The sequence below is a fragment of the Engystomops pustulosus genome, chromosome 1, assembly GCF_040894005.1.
Source record: "Engystomops pustulosus chromosome 1, aEngPut4.maternal, whole genome shotgun sequence".
Classification (NCBI taxonomy): Eukaryota; Metazoa; Chordata; class Amphibia; order Anura; family Leptodactylidae; genus Engystomops; species Engystomops pustulosus.
The window spans coordinates 17,732,064-17,749,329 of record NC_092411.1 but is presented as its reverse complement, the minus strand read 5'-3'; the positions used below and the strand labels follow the sequence as shown (position 1 = coordinate 17,749,329).

General features: G+C 45.3%; 1 protein-coding gene across 7 annotated transcripts in view; it reads left to right on the top strand.

The window, feature by feature from the left end:
- PDZD2 (PDZ domain containing 2) overlaps nucleotides 1-17,266 on the top strand; it is a 243,302-nt gene that overhangs the window by 131,728 nt on the left and 94,308 nt on the right. For all 7 annotated transcript variants that reach the window (XM_072134274.1, XM_072134263.1, XM_072134271.1 and 4 more), the window contains 4 exons: nucleotides 5,963-6,392; nucleotides 9,713-9,855; nucleotides 10,758-10,890; nucleotides 13,350-13,511. In XM_072134274.1, the coding sequence (XP_071990375.1) occupies nucleotides 5,963-6,392; nucleotides 9,713-9,855; nucleotides 10,758-10,890; nucleotides 13,350-13,511 (868 nt within the window). The remainder of the gene's footprint in view (nucleotides 1-5,962; nucleotides 6,393-9,712; nucleotides 9,856-10,757; nucleotides 10,891-13,349; nucleotides 13,512-17,266) is intronic.

Genomic DNA, 17,266 nt, shown 5'->3' with positions numbered 1-17,266 from the left:
GTGATCATTAGTATTTCAGCCATTGCTTCTATATAGTGCAAGCTACCTATAGCCGTATTATCAACTCCCCTTCTCTTGTCTGCCCTGACCTTGACTTGTATCTGACTGCTCTTCTGCCTTAGCCCTGATTCTTTGCACCAGTGTTACCTGACCCTAGGCTGTCGGTCGCCTATTACTTAAAGAGGTAGCGACCTGGTGATCTGCCTATAGTTCAAATCCTTGTTAAGGGGTAAAGGAAAGGGTGCAGACCAGGACGGCCACATTGGTAACAAAGTCAGAGTGTAAAGCCAACCCACTGTCGATGGCACAATACTCTGGCTGTGTGCTCCACGTGATCACTGGTATTTCAGCAGTTGCCTCCATATAGTACAAGCTGTAGACGATGGTTAATGAAGTGCTCAGTATTTATTCGGCCACCCCCGGGGATTGGCACACAATCTGAGCAGTCACTGAGCTTCACATGAAAAATGCATGAGGCTTATCTGTCCCATCACTTTGTAAAGTGTAAGAGGTAGCGAGGACGTCAAGAGGCCCCCGGAGGTTTTTCTTAGGATCAGGTTAAACGTCCACAAGACTCTGGGGTCAGACTCCGACTATACAGGAATCTCACGATGTTCTCAAAGTCATCGGACCTGCTGGGGTTCTCTTTATCTGCCTTCTATATAGGTCACGTCAAGACTGTCAGGAGGAATAATGGACCATTTCCTCCGGCTTCACCGACCTTGGGAAGAAGAGCGGACTCGAGAAATAACAGAAACAAGAAAATCAGTGTGTTACTAAAGAGGATAAAGGACGCCTTCATTTGTAGAGTCCATGCACTTCCTAATTTACATGAGGGAAGGCGGATGTGGGGGCTGCAGAGGTATTAACTGTTTAGAGACCAGGTGTGGGGGTCTATGGGATGTAAGACGAGACCAAAATGTAAAAAGGGGAGGAATTGCGCAAGCCGACCAATCAGAGTTGTATATTCAAATTTCCGAAGGGACACGAAAATCAAACATTTGGATTGGATTGGTTTTGTGGGGCGATTTTTTTGCTGAATTAGTTTTTAATAAGACAGAACCAGCCTGCACTTCAAATACAGACCCCAGACTATACTACACCAAAATACAGACCCCAGACCGCACTACAGCAAAATACAGACCCCAGATCGCACTACACCAAAATACAGACCCCAGATCGCACTACACCAAAATACAGACCCCAGACCATAATACATCAAAGTACAGACCCCAGACCATGCAACATCTAAATACAGACCCCAGACCGCACTACACCAAAATACAGACCCCAGACTGTGCTACACCTAAATACAGATCCCAGACTGTGCTACACCAAAATACAGACCCCAGACCGCACTACACCAAAATACAGACCCCAGACTCTGCTGCACCTAAATACAGACCCCAGACTATACTAGACCAAAATACAGACCCCAGACCGCACTACACCAAAATACAGACCCCAGATCGCACTACACCAAAATACAGACCCCAGATCGCACTACACCAAAATACAGACCCCAGACTGTGCTACACCTAAATACAGACCCCAGACTGTACTAGACCAAAATACAGATCCCAGACCGCACTACACCAAAATACAGACCCCAGACCGCACTACACCAAAATACAGACCCCAGACCGCACTACACCAAAATACAGACCCCAGACCGCACTACACCAAAATACAGACCCCAGACCGCACTACACCAAAATACAGACCCCAGACCGCACTACACCAAAAATGCAGACCCCTAGACTGTACTAGACCAAAATACAGACCCCAGACCGCACTACACCAAAATACAGACCCCAGACCGCACTACACCAAAATACAGACCCCCAGACCGCACTACACCAAAATACAGACCCCCAGACCGCACTACACCAAAATACAAACCCCAGACCGCACTACACCAAAATACAGACCCCAGACTGTACTACAGCAAAATACAGACCCAAGACTGTGCTACACCAAAATACAGACCCCAGACCGCACTACACCAAAATACAGACCCCAGATCGCACTACACCAAAATACAGACCCCAGACTGTGCTACACCTAAATACAGACCCCAGACTGTACTAGACCAAAATACAGACCCCAGACCGCACTACACCTAAATACAGACCCCAGACTGTGCTACACCAAAATACAGACCCCAGACCACACTACACCTAAATACAGACCCCCAGAGCGCACTACACCAAAATACAGACCCCCAGACCACACTTCACCAAAATACAGACCCCAGACTGTACTAGACCAAAATACAGACCCCAGACCGCACTTCACCAAAATACAGACCCCAGACTGTACTAGACCAAAATACAGACCCCAGACCGCACTACACCTAAATACAGACCCCAGACTGTGCTACACCAAAATACAGACCCCAGACCACACTACACCTAAATACAGACCTCCAGAGCGCACTACACCAAAATACAGACCCCCAGACCACACTACACCAAAATACAGACCCCAGACCGCACTACACCAAAATACAGACTTCTAGACTGTACTAGACCAAAATACAGATCCCAGACCGCACTTCACCAAAATACAGACCCCAGACTGTGCTACGCCTTAATACAGACCCCAGACTGTACTACACCAAAATACAGACCCCAGACTGTGCTACACCAAAATACAGACCCCAGACTGCACTACACCAAAATACAGACCCCAGACCGCACTACACCTAAATATAGACCCCAAACTGTGCTACACCAAAATACAGACCCCCAGACTGTACTACACCTAAATATAGACCCCAGACTGTGCTACACCAAAATACAGACCCCCAGACTGTACTACACCTAAATATAGACCCCAGACTGTACTACACCAAAATACAGACCCCAGACTGTACTACACCAAAATACAGACCCCAGACCGCACTACACCAAAATACAGACCCCAGACTGCACTACACCAAAATACAGACACCAGATCGCACTACACCAAAATACAGACCCCAGACCGCACTACACCTAAATATAGACCCCAAACTGTGCTACACCAAAATACAGACCCCCAGACTGACTGTACTACACCTAAATATAGACCCCAGACTGTGCTACACCAAAATACAGACCCCCAGACTGTACTACACCTAAATATAGACCCCAGACTGTACTACACCAAAATACAGACCCCAGACTGTACTACACCAAAATACAGACCCCAGACCGCACTACACCAAAATACAGACCCCCAGACTGTACTAGACCAAAATACAGACCCCAGACTGTACTAGACCAAAATACAGACCCCAGACCGCACTACACCAAAATACAGACCCCAGATCGCACTACACCAAAATACAGACCCCAGACTGTGCTACACCTAAATACAGACCCCAGACTGTACTAGACCAAAATACAGACCCCAGACCGCACTACACCAAAATACAGACCCCAGACCGCACTACACCAAAATACAGACCCCAGACTGTACTACACCAAAATACAGACCCCAGACTGTACTACACCAAAATACAGACCCCAGACCGCACTACACCAAAATACAGACCCCAGACCGCACTACACCTAAATACAGACCCCAGACTGTGCTACACCAAAATACAGACCCCAGACCACACTACACCTAAATACAGACCCCCAGAGCGCACTACACCAAAATACAGACCCCCAGACCACACTACACCAAAATACAGACCCCAGACCGCACTTCACCAAAATACAGACCCCAGACTGTACTACACCTAAATATAGACCCCAAACTGTGCTATACCAAAATACAGACCCCCAGACCGCACTACACCAAAATACAGACCCCAGACTATACTACACCTAAATATAGACCCCAGACTGTGCTACACCAAAATACAGACCCCCAGACTGTACTACACCTAAATATAGACCCCAGACTGTGCTACACCAAAATACAGACCCCCAGACTGTACTACACCTAAATATAGACCCCAGACTGTACTACACCAAAATACAGACCCCAGACTGTACTACATCAAAATACAGACCCCAGACCGCACTACACCAAAATACAGACCCCCAGACTGTACTAGACCAAAATACAGACCCCAGACTGTACTAGACCAAAATACAGACCCCAGACCGCACTGCACCAAAATACAGACCCCAGACTGTACTACACCAAAATACAGACCCCAGACCGCACTACACCAAAATACAGACCCCCAGACTGTACTAGACCAAAATACAGACCCCAGACCGCACTGCACCAAAATACAGACCCCAGACCGCACTACACCAAAATACAGACCCCAGATCGCACTACACCAAAATACAGACCCCAGACCGCACTACACCTAAATATAGACCCCAAACTGTGCTACACCAAAATACAGACCCCCAGACTATACTACACCTAAATATAGACCCCAGACTGTACTACACTTAAATATAGACCCCAGACCGCACTACACCAAAATACAGACCCCAGACTGTGCTACACCAAAATACAGACCCCAGACTGTACTACACCAAAATACAGACCCCAGACCGCACTACACCTAAATACAGACCCCAGACTGTGCTACACAAAAATACAGACCCCAGACTGTGCTACACCAAAATACAGACCCCAGACCGCACTACACCAAAATACAGACCCCCAGACCACACTACACCAAAATACAGACCCCAGACCGCACTACACCAAAATACAGACCCCAGACCGCACTACACCTAAATACTGAGCCCAGACTCTGCTGCACCTAAATACAGACCCCCAGACTGTACTAGACCAAAGTACAGAGCCCAGACTTTACGACATCTAAATACAGACCCCAGATCACATATTGACCCGGAGTACAGACCCACGGCCAGACCGTTCCCAAAGTAGAGACTTCATATTAATCATGGTAATACCTTTGCTTCCTTCTCACTTGAGGGCTGTGGCAGACACTAATCTAATGCCAGGCCCAATGTCAGGGTGTTGGCTCTAGTGGCACCCAGAATTGAAATGATTAGGATGTGAGTTATTTGTGTTTCTGGTCCGGAAGGACTTTCCCTTTCTTTAGGGAGTATCGAGGAGAGTTGTCCATGTGCTTATAGATAACCTAGACCTTATTAATTACACTTAAAAGATACAGATAACATGTTTCCAGGCTGGATATCGGACACACGGACCTTAGTGAATCCCGGCAGACCCGAATCTTTGTCAGAGAATGCGCCGCTGGAATCCGCCAGAATCACAAGCCTGATGTGATCTGAAAGATGAGATTCTGGGTGCTATATGATGCGTCTTGGTGCTGTGTAACCAAAGATCAGAGCGTTTGAAGTAACACTCCCCCTGCAGCCTCTAAACTGGACACATTTCTGGCAAAATATGACTCTTCTCTGCTCATTTTAACATATTTTATTGGGAGATTTTTTTTTATAGTTAAACAGTTAAGATTTCACATGAAAGAGGGAATTCTAACGAGGATATTTCACACTCTACCTGAGGGGGCGGGTAAAATCTGGTGACGGGTTCCCTTTAAGCTATCTTCAGGTAACATGGAGGATGTAGGGGTATGAGACGCGCCATCTGCGGAGCGCGTGACTGCGATCAATCATCATTGGATAAGAATAAAAGTAAACAGGAAATAAGGGAAAATATTTTCAGATTTCTCTGCGGTTCAGGACGTGTCGGGACGTGTCACGTGGGTCGATGAGTAATGACGGGACTATTCTGTAGCTTAGCTCTGCCTTTGTGTTTGGGGATTGTACAATAAACGACTCGATGAAGAAATTTTTGTGTGTTTTATGTGCAGTTTTGCTATAATTATTACAGTACTTGAGTGTTTGGCTCAGTTTGCAATAAATATGTGTTGTTAATTTGTGCTTTTTTCCAATTTATGGCAGATGTAGCAGAGCCGATTGTGTTGTTTGGTTGGAATTGTTGCAATGTTATTATTTTTATGCAGATAATTTATTAGATATTCATCTGATGCACTTTCTCCCCGCAGTTACCTGGCTGAGCAGTGCTGGAATGGCGGATTCATCTACTTGATCATGTTACGGCGCATCAAACGCAAAGCTCCTCTTCCTCCATCCAACAGCGGCCATGCCAGCACCTGTGAACCCAAAGCCACAAGTTCTACCTCACAGCCAAGTATCAGGGCCATACAAAATGGAAAAAGAACCAGGAAATTTGGAGTCATCTCAAGGACCTTGGCCAAAGACGGCAAGGAAGGGAAAGAAGAGCAGGAGGGCGTTCACGAAAACGGCCATTATGCACCTATGGAGATTGATGGAGGACATGGCCATGAGGAGACCCCGGGGAGGGACGGTCACACAAGGCAGGACTCTCACAGCAGTTATGATGAGGATAGGTGCGAGTACCAGCTGTCACAGGCTGCAAGGGCTGCCCCGAAACCCAACGACAGCTTCACTCAGGTACACAGAATGGGCTATTCGTCTGATACACTGTAACAAAAAGCTCCGGACAGACCCCATCCTATAGTTCTATGAGCTCATATCCATGTTATACATATCCTCTTTTCTCCTTAGTTCTTCTTATATCCAGAGCTAAATTCTTGCAAACTCTGAGTTCACATCTCTCAGTAACCCCTGCTAGTTCATTGTCTGTACGAGAGAATACACCGACGTATGTGGGTTACATAAATTCATAGGTGTAACACTGGCTCACTGCAGGATCAGACTACACAGGGTTGCTCTGTAGTCTGTAACTATGGAGAACCATAGGTCTGCATCAGAACTGGTGAATCAGACTATGTAGAGTGGGTCTGTAGTCTGTTACCATGGAGAACCATAGGTCTGCATCAGAACTGCAGGATCAGACTTACAGACTACAGATCAACCCTGGTAAGTCTGATCCTTCAGTTCTGATGCAGACCTATGGTACTCCATGGTTACAGACTACAGATCAACCCTGGTAACTATGGAGAACCATAGGTCTGCATCAGAACTGCAGGATCAGACTTACCAGGGTTGATCTGTAGTCTGTAACCATGGAGAGCCATAGGTCTGCATCAAACCTAGAGGATCATACAGACTACACAGAGTTAGCCTCTATTCTGAAACCAACGAGAACCATAGGTCTGCAACAAATCTGGTGAATCAGACTACGTAGGGTTGGTCTGTAGTCTGTAACCATGGAGAATCATAGGGCCGCATCAGAACTGGTGAATCAGACTACGTAGAGTTGGTCTGTAGACTGTTACCATGGAGAACTGTAGGTCGGCATCAGAACTGCAGGAGCAGGCGGATTATGCTGGGTTAGTCTTTATTCTGAAACTATTGAGAACCACAGGGCTGCATCAGAACTGGTGAAACAGACTACGCAGGTTTGGTCTGTAGTCTGTAACCATGGAGAACTTTAGAAAATGGGAGGAGATTTTTGTAATGAGAAACTATAACACAGATTTTAAAAGAAATGTTTCAAAAATCCATAAGCAGTTTTCTATTTGTCATTTAAAGGGGCCCTGGTGAGCGAAACAGCGCTCTCTCCCTGCATTGTGAACCCCACAATGGCGCCATTACAAAATACAGTTAGTTTGCAAAAAACAAGCCCTCCAATACAGCAAATACAAAACACCTTTGTCCATTTTAGTTTTACCAGCAACAAAACGACTTCTATTACTGGAGATTTTATTGTTGCAGTAAATTCCTCTCCCGGCAGAATGTAAATCACCAATAATAGACCTAAATGCTACCGGCCATAGATTTTATCAAGAAAGTCGCCACCTACAAATAGAATCCAGACCCTGTGCTGGACTGCGGTCAGGCTCGTAAACATTTACATTAAGGTGTCACTTTTTGACTAATTTCACCCAAATATTTTTGCACATCTGCAGATATATGAGGTAAACATGGCAGGGTCTGCCACCTCGTCATGTAGTGATTTGTCCTGTATGCATGAGTATAGAGGGTGGTCCTACAATGGATGCGGACCCCCAGGCTGCCCCAGATTCTGTCACTAATTGTAATATAACATTACAGACACGGACAAACCATTACTCAGTTTCTTCTAATAGACCCCAAAGTGGGAACCAGCAGTTCTCATGTGTGAGGGCTTCTTTACTGCCCCTTTCCTTGCTCTGGGTGACTACAAAATCCTGCTACAGCTTTTACTCAGAGCAAAGGTTAGGCAGAGAGCACATCAGTGTGAGGACACCACCTCCCAGTGCACTTGGAGAAGCTACAATGCTGGAATATAAATCCATATTTCACAGTACTGCTGCTACTAACAACAAACACAAAGGCCTGATTACACATCTCGATAGAGACCATACCTAAAGCTGTCTGCAGAGAGCACAGAGCACAGCAGTGTGAGTACACACCCCCAGTGCACTTACAGGAGCTACAATCTAGGTATATAAATCCATATTTCACAGTCCTGCTGCTACTAATAGCATACACAAAGATATGGTTACACATCTCTCCAGGGACAATACCCAACACTGGCTGCAATCTACTTGAGCAATACTGATGATAGACTATGGACTGTCGGCTGTTGCTTACATAAATACATTGAAACAAACCCTCAGCTGTGACTGTGCTATGTTCTTAGCATGTGAATGTAAGCTGTAATGCTGGTATGTTTCAGCAGTGCAGTGATATATACAGATGTGACAGTATACAGATCAGCCAGTGCCGGGGGCTATATACCAGTCCTATATCTATGGGCTCCAGTTACAGGACAATCCTGACTGTATACAATGGGGCAGTGTCCTCGTGTTATCTGCTAATCTCCGCCTGGGTGATAGGATGTAAAGTTTGATGCATTTCTTTGTCCAACACGTTCCAGAATTTTTCCTGGAATGCGGATCACAGAAAGGACAGTGTTATGAGGGCAATGCCATCCCCATGCCCCAAATTCCTGGGGACTCAATAACCCATTCAGGGTCCCGTTCCTTAAGTCTGGGTGATTTGTGTGCAATGAAATCTAGGAATCCCCAATGCGTCCCTTAACGGGGTTGCCACAAGTTTTATTGTTATCCACTATCCATAGGGTGGAAGAAACCAATCTGATCGGTGGGGATCCACACAAGGGGGTCCTGTTACCCCTAATTGATGGCACAATAGGTCGAGCATGCCTTCTACCACCCCATTCACACCAACACAAATCAGAGTGCGGGGCTGTTTCTGACAACCCTAAAGGATTTAAAGGAGTGCATGCTCGGACCCACGATCTTATGTTTGGTGGTGGTCTCAGTGGGTGATCATATTATTGTTCCCTATCTTGGGGATGGGGGGTAACAATAAAACTTGGGACAACCCCTTTAAAGAGGACCTTTTACCACCTCACACACATGGTGATGAATATACCTTAATGATGGCACTGCCTCAAAAATTCTGGAGCACTTAGAATTTTCTTTCTAGGCCCCATGGTTGCTAAGATATCAGTCCCAGCATCTGACCATTGTAATCCTCTCCACTGTCAGAGAGGAGGTGATGGAACACAGAAGGGGGCGTGTCTTATTATAATCTTCTCAGTATCTCAAGGTATATCTTATCACACACCCTATGCACTAGCACCTCCTCTCTGACAGTAGAGAGGATTATAATGGTCAGATACTGGGACTGATATCTCAGCAACTGTGGGGGCTAGAAAGAAAATTCAAAGTGCCCCTGAATCCATGTAGCAGATATTTGTGTGAGGTGGTGAAAGGTCCTTCTTAAAGGTGTTTATGAAAGTGAACATTGATGTTGATTGCAGATGTAACTCCCGGTGTATGTGTGTTATCTTTCAGCGGGACGGCTGCTGCATATGGAAGATGCACATGCTGAAGGGGTCAGATGGACTGGGCATTCAGATTACAGGTGGACGCGGCTCCAAGAGGTCTCCACATGGTATCGTTGTAGCCCACGTAGAAGAAGGCGGCTCTGCAGACAGGTATTGTATAACATAAGGGTAAATCACAGCTGTCTCAGAGCTGGTGGCTGATGACTAGCTGCTATGATGTCTCCCATATACTGCACACAGGAAATGAGAAGCATCAGCAGGATTATAGAGGACAATATTCAGAAGAACTAACCTGTACTGATGTAGATAAAACACTTGGGGTGAGATAGAAACTTACTATCATCTCCAGCAATCTCTGACTATGCTTGTCTTCTCTCCTCTCACACTAAGAAGCATCAGCAGGATCATATATAAATTTATAGAGCAGTACTGATGTGGATAAACCACTGTGGGTGGGATAGCATACTTACTATTATCTCCAGCACCCCTGTCAGTGTCTTCTCCCTATAACCCAAAACATCAGTAGGATCATACAGAATATTATAGAGAAGTACAGTCCTCTACCGATGGGGACAAAGCTCTTGGGGTGAGATAGAAACTTACTATCATGTGCAGGAGCCTCGATCTAGATCTGTTTTTCTCCTCTTTCATTCAGAAACATCAGCAGGATCGTATAGGACACTATAAAGCAACACTGACCAGTACTGATTGTAAATGTAACACTTGGGGGTGAGATAGAAAACATACATCAAGCTGCTGCATCTTCTGTCTGCAGTGTCTTATGTTCTCCATTAGCGCCTCCTCCCTTTTCCTCACCTCTCCATACACGTCTATGGAGAGCTGTAATGTGATTATACAGTGAGTTGACAGTCCGACTTGGGAGACCAAGACGGATTCGGACAAAATTTCAGAGTTTCTAATATTGCGGCATTGGGAATAGATTGCACAATGTATATAATGTGTATGTGGTGATGGATGAATTATTACGTTATTATCTACATTTTGTAGGTGTCAGCGCTGCATGTTACATGTTGTCCTGCTCTATTTTAAAGGGACGGTAGATTAAAAGCCGGCGATGAGCTGCTGATGATTAACAGCCAGTCCCTGGTGGGACTCTCCCATCAAGAAGCGGTGGTTATCCTGCGCGGTGCCGTCGGAGTGGTGCAGCTGGTGGTGGCCAGCAGGGTAGGTGTGATGTGTGATCCTAGAGAGGGGTTCCCACCAAAAATCTTATATCCTCAGAGGATCTGGAGATCGGGGACAGGCACCTCCGTAGCAATGGAGCACTAGTCCACATGTGTGGCCCTTCACTTTCTATGTGACTTTTAGGATGGCAAAATTAAAGGTGCTCCAGACATGTGTGTGCAGCACTGCTCTGATCCACGGGGTCGTCAAGGGCGTTTGGTTATTTTAGGGGAGAAGGGGGGTCACAGTGCAAAAGGGGATAAATTACATTTTAAAGGGTCTTCCAGAATGCATATATATTAGGACAGGTCATCAGTATCATCTCTATGAGGGTATGTTCCAAATAAAAGCAGTCCTCACACTGCTGCGCCCTTTGCTTTCTGTGCTGAGCTCATCCATAACCCCTCCCTCTCCTTTTACTTACTCCTCTCTTCATTTACTACAGAAGTCACTGAGAGCAGAAAGTAGGGGCTGGGGTGCAGCTACATGCAGAGAGCACAGCAGTGTGAGCACACACCCCAAGTGTACTTGGAGGGGGTACAATCCTGGAAGATGTATCCTCATACTGAAATGTGGTCGGATCTCTGCGTTACAGTGTTTCACAGCCCCCCCTCTACCAATGCCCCGGGGTCACTGTAGAAAACTACAGCTGTAACTCAGAACATAGTGGAGGGCTCTGGAGTGTATTAAACGGATTGTACGGCACAGCAGTGTGAGGAAACACAACTCCAGTGCACCTCAAGATACAATCCATAAATAGAAATCTATCACAGTCCTGCTGCTACTAACAACATAGACAAAGGTTTTATTACAAAACTCTCCAAAAACAATACCGAACACTGGCTACAGAGCACTGCAGTGTGAGGACACCCCCCCTAGTCCACCTGGTAAAGAGGCAATCGTGGCATATTAAATCCCTATTTCACAGTCCTGCTGCTACTAACAACACACATAAAGGTAATGATAACACATCTCTCCAGGGATAATATCAAACACTGACTGCAGAGCACAGCAGTGTGAGGACACACCCCCAGTGCACTTGGAAAAGCTAAAGTCCTGAAATATTAATCTATATATCACAGTCCTGCTGCTACTAACCACACACACATCTGTATGGATTACACATTAACACTGGCTGTAGTCTGTATGGTCACACCTGCTGACAGGACCCCCTTCTATAGTAACAGGGGGTTACCTAATATTCAGGACCCCATAGTATTACTCTGGCTTTGGGGTCCAGCATTGTGTAGGGTATCACTATATGCTGCTTGAAGATGGGAGTAAATCATATAATCTCCAGAGAGGATATAATGGACGTTATCCGCTGTGATTCATGCCGGGCAGAGACATTCCCACGAGATGTCACTCAGGATTAGGTGTGGTAATTGCTGAATAACCGCTCTCACTCCTTGTACCACTTATTTATGAGACATCCGGATGTCTCTGGAGACCGACACGACTGTAATGTGTGTAGTAATAACAGCACTGTAGATGTAGCAGAGACGAGACAGTCATTCAGTACTGCAGGTCCTCTTATGATGTGTGTACATAGGACTATATTACATTTAAAGGGATTTTCCAGCTCTGTAGCTTTTCCGGGGTTCTCACTGCTGTGTTCTGTGCTCTCCGGAGTGTTAGGTATTGTCCATGGAGAGATCAGACCTTGGCGTATGTTGTTATTAGCAGCAGGACTGTGATATGTGCATTTATGTTTCAGGATTGTAACTTCTACCAGTGCACTGCAGGAGTGTCCTGACACTGCTGTGCTCTGTTCTATCTGCAGACACCGTGCAGTATTGTCCCTGGAGAGAGGTGTAATCAATACTTTGTGTATGTTGTTAGTAGCAGCAGAACTGTGATATGTGGATTTGTATTCCAGGATTTCAATTCACTAGTGGTATTTCCTAGCACTGCTGTTCTCTTAGCTCTTTGCGGAGAGTGTTAGGTGGTTTTGTGCTTGCATGTGCAAATCATACCTTTGTGTTTGTTGGTAGTAGTTGCTTCACAGCCACCTCCCTACTGCTGCTTCCAGAGCAGTCAGAGAGAGAAGGGGAGCAACTCACTGCAGAGAGCACAGCAGTGTGAGGACACATCCCCAGTGCACTTGGAGAGGCTACAATCCTGGAATATAAATCCATATATCACAGTCCTGCTGCTACTGACCACATACACAGTGGTCTGATTATACATCTCTCCAGGAACAATACCCAGCACTGACTGCACAGAGCACAGCAGTGTGAGGGAAATACATAACACTAGATGCAAAGAGCACAGAACACAGCAGTGTGAGTACAGTCTCTAACACTGGCTGCTGAGATCACAGCAGTGTGAGGGAAATAGATAACACTAGCTGCAGAGAGCATAGAGCTCAGCAGTGTGAGGACAAAACCTAACACTATCTACAGAGAACACCCGGCCGCACTTTCCCTTCTCCTGACTATCCTGTTTTTCCCTTTAAGGACGGCACAGACGTTGATTTCTGTAAATACCCCTCCACCAGCCTGCCCGACCTGGTGAGCGCCTGCTCCTCTGGGGACGTTCACACCGATGACAAGGAGAACGTGCACCCAGGCGAGGACGATGAGAAAGGGTGCGGGGTGCCTGAGGCAGAGCCGGCAGCTGTGAGTATAACCCGGGAGCATTGTCCCATCAGTCCTACAGACCTTCCTGTGCTGCACGGAGGAAATAATAGATGAGCTCATTATAAGTGGCCCAGCTGCATTATGGGGATTACCCTGTCAGCTTATCATTGCAGCAATGAAATCCTCTTCCATTACGGGGTTAAAGTTGTGTAATATTCTGGGTATTCTGATCAATGGGGTCATCCCTGGTATTACGGTTGCGATTCCCTTATAATTATAAGTCTTTGCATTGTGCATTGTGACCTTCCTCTGTTATTCCTCTTGGAAATGTAAAAATTCTATGACAACCAGATACAGGCGGTCCCCTACTTAAGGACACCCGACTTACAGACAACCCATAGTTACAGACAGACCCCTCTGACCTCTGGTGAAGCTTTCTGAATGCTTTACTATAGTCCTAGACTGCAATGATCAGCTGTAAGGTGTCTGTAATGAAGATTTATTAATAATCCTTGCTCCCATTACAGCAAAAAATGTTTAAACTCCAATTGTCACTGGGGCCAATTTTTTTTTGTCTTGGGCTACCATTATAAAATATACAGTTTCGACTTACATACAAATTCAACTTAAGAACAAACCTCCGGACCCTATCTTGTACGTAACCCGGGGACTGCCTGTAATGCTACTGTCTGTGCACAGAATCTCTTGCACAGAAAAATCGGCGTCCGCATATTGCACATTATAGAGAAAGATAAAGCTCTTGGGGTGAGATAGAAACTTACTATTATCTCCTGCAGCCTATTTCCCTGCGACTCCTCTTTTCCCAATGAAACCTCAGCAGGAACATGTAGGATATTCTAGTAAAGTACACTAGGACATAATAGAGCAGTACTGATGTGACTAAAACACTTGGGATGACATTAAAACTCACACTGAGCTGCAGCAGCTTCTGTCTCTAGTGTCTTATGTTCTCCATTTGTGCCTCCTCCCTTTTCACCTCCTCGCCATACACTTCTATGGAGAGCTGTAATCTGATTATGCAGTGAGCTGACAGTTTTAAAGAGGACCTGTCACCTGTAAAAACGGCACAAGGCGCTGCTTACTAAAGTAAGTAGCTCCTAGTGCTACAGACGCAACAGTGTTACTGCCGGTCCAGCGTATACATGAGGGGGGCGGGATTAGGGGCCGTGACTGCCGCATGAAGCTCTGTGGGTGGTCTGGGGGAGAGGCAGCGCCTCGCACCGCCCCCTCATGAATACGCCGGACCGTTTACACTTGTTCCGGCATTTCTAGTGTACAGCGCGATAAGGGGTTGTCCCACCTAAGACTCTTATCCTGAGCGGCTATCAAGAGAACAGGGGACCCTTTAAAGCCTCCACAAGTGAAACGTCACAGTGTACAATGTTTGATTTTCGGGGTCTCCCCATTGAGATGAATTGAATGTCAGTGTCACACAGGGGATGGGATTAGTTTTGTCGGTGGAACATCCCTTTAAGAGAAAACATTTTACATTGTTAGTTTAATCTTCTTGTTTTTTTGTTTTTTTTTCGTGATTCCGTATGGAATATGCTTGGAATTTCCCATGTGGTTGGACGATAGAATATTTTCATTTCACTTTTACCTTTTTCTCCATTGGTTTGGTTATTTGAGGTGCAATTTGGGTCCAGATGGGAGTGTAACATTCTTGTAAGGCGAATATTTATAATGGGATCAGGAGGTTAATAGATGGAAACATTTTCTGTATCGAAATAAATTGATGTTATAAAAATTCTTTAGATTCTGCTCGGTTGATGATGTTTAGACTGGAGTCGCTGGAGCTGCCGTATTCGCCGTCTGGCTGCAATCAGCGAGAGCTGCGGATTATACCCGTCCTCTGCCAATCACATAGACGGCAGGTCGTTACCTGTGGGGATTAACCCTTCATTAGATGGGAGGTCTTGGGAATTCGTTACTACTCTTCCAAAAAAAAAAATAAAATCTACCATCAAAATCCATTGGGGTAAAGACTGTGGTAATCTTCTTATAATTGTATATAATCTTATATATGGCCTCCTTCCTTCTAAAATCAACTTTTATAAGTATGCTAATGAGTCAGAAGTGCTATGGGGGTGTTACCAGAGCCCCTCCGTGCTATAGCTCCACAGGAGGTTACACTGTCTCCTCCTACCCTTAGAAATTCCCCTTCTCTCTGCTTGATGTAATCCTACACACTGGTAGGGGGAATTGCACCTGCACATTGTAACAGCCTATGAAGCTACAGCATATAGGGGCTCTGGTAATGCCCCCCAGAGCCCTTCTGGCTCTTTAGCTTAATTAAAGTTGATTTGAGAAGGAATGAGGCCATGGATAACAAATATAAGAAGATTACCACAGTCCCGGTGCCTGGATCTTTGATTAAGTGGTTTATCTTGATGGATTTTGATGGTAAATTTCTTTTAAAAGATTAAAAGTTTTAAACACATTAAAAAAAAAGATGTTTAAATGCTTTTTACGTTTTTTGTCACTTGTTACCCGACTCGTATCACTTCACCTGGTAGATATCACACACATAGAAAATAGGACAATTCCTCGAATTTTCAGCGGCTTCCTATAAATAGCACATTATGGCCTATAACGGGATGTTACATTTCTTAGTATTTTCCTTTGAGTGAATAAATAAAACAGACAACCCGGCGGCATTATTTAGGGCAGAAGTCATTTACATGTATTATTTATGACATGACTTATTAAAGGCGAGAGGGGATACATTTTAACCTACATGTTCTGCGGTTTAGAAGATGAAATACACAAATGGCCCATAATCGGAGGGATCTGATTGGTTGCCATGTGTAAAAGGAACAGTTCTACGCTGACGCTTCTGATAAATCTCCCCACAAATGGTGTCTGGTGTCATTTTAAGGCGGTTAATCTCCCCTTTAATATCGCAGCAGGATTGTGGTTTCTAGGGTGCCACAGAATTGGAGATTCTGAGAAAGTGTAACAGCCTGTGCATCTGCAGCAAGGAAGGGCTCTTGTAACGTCCCCAGAGCCTTTGTGGCTCATTAGCATAATTTAAAAAGTTGATTTTAGAAGGAAGGAGGCCATGGAAAAAATTTTTAAGAAGATCTGAATCTATGAGTAAGTTTAAAGATTTCCTTTAAATCAGAAAACCCTTTTAAATGTACGAAATGAAAGGGTTATAGAGATTTTGAGGTTCCATAGTATAAATCGCTAGAGAAGGATTTACTGACCCAACATCTGCCGGATAGATCTGAGTGTTTGCATTCACACTGCAGCCATGGAATTTCTTGGCCAATCATAATTTCCAATTTATCCTAAAATTTATTGGGAAGGGTCCTTCCTGTTCAGTAGTAGATCTATAGCGCTAATGAAATGTTCCTCCGCAGGGGGCCCTCTGACCCCCCTCTGACACCACTGATTTGTATGTATACGTATCATCACGGCCAATTAGCGATTCCCGAAGCCTGTCACGACCCCCTCAACCAGAACTGCTAATGTTCTGCTTTATTAAGCTGAGCTCATGTGTGCAGGGCGGGGTCGAGGCGAAGCGTCTGGGGCCTTAATAAGAGCCTATCCCCGAGCTGCCAAATTCTGTAAATGTGCCGCACGCTCCGATATGGGAAAGCGCTCAGCTGGAACAGATGTTTCATTGACTTTCCCAGGATTCGGGAAGCTTCCATTTAGCTTTTTTCAGCAATGTGTCGCCTCAGCCGCTGGAGTGTTTAACACCTGGCAACCTCGAAAACGTATATTCCCAAAAAATTTCCAATGGAAAATACTATAACAAAATATCC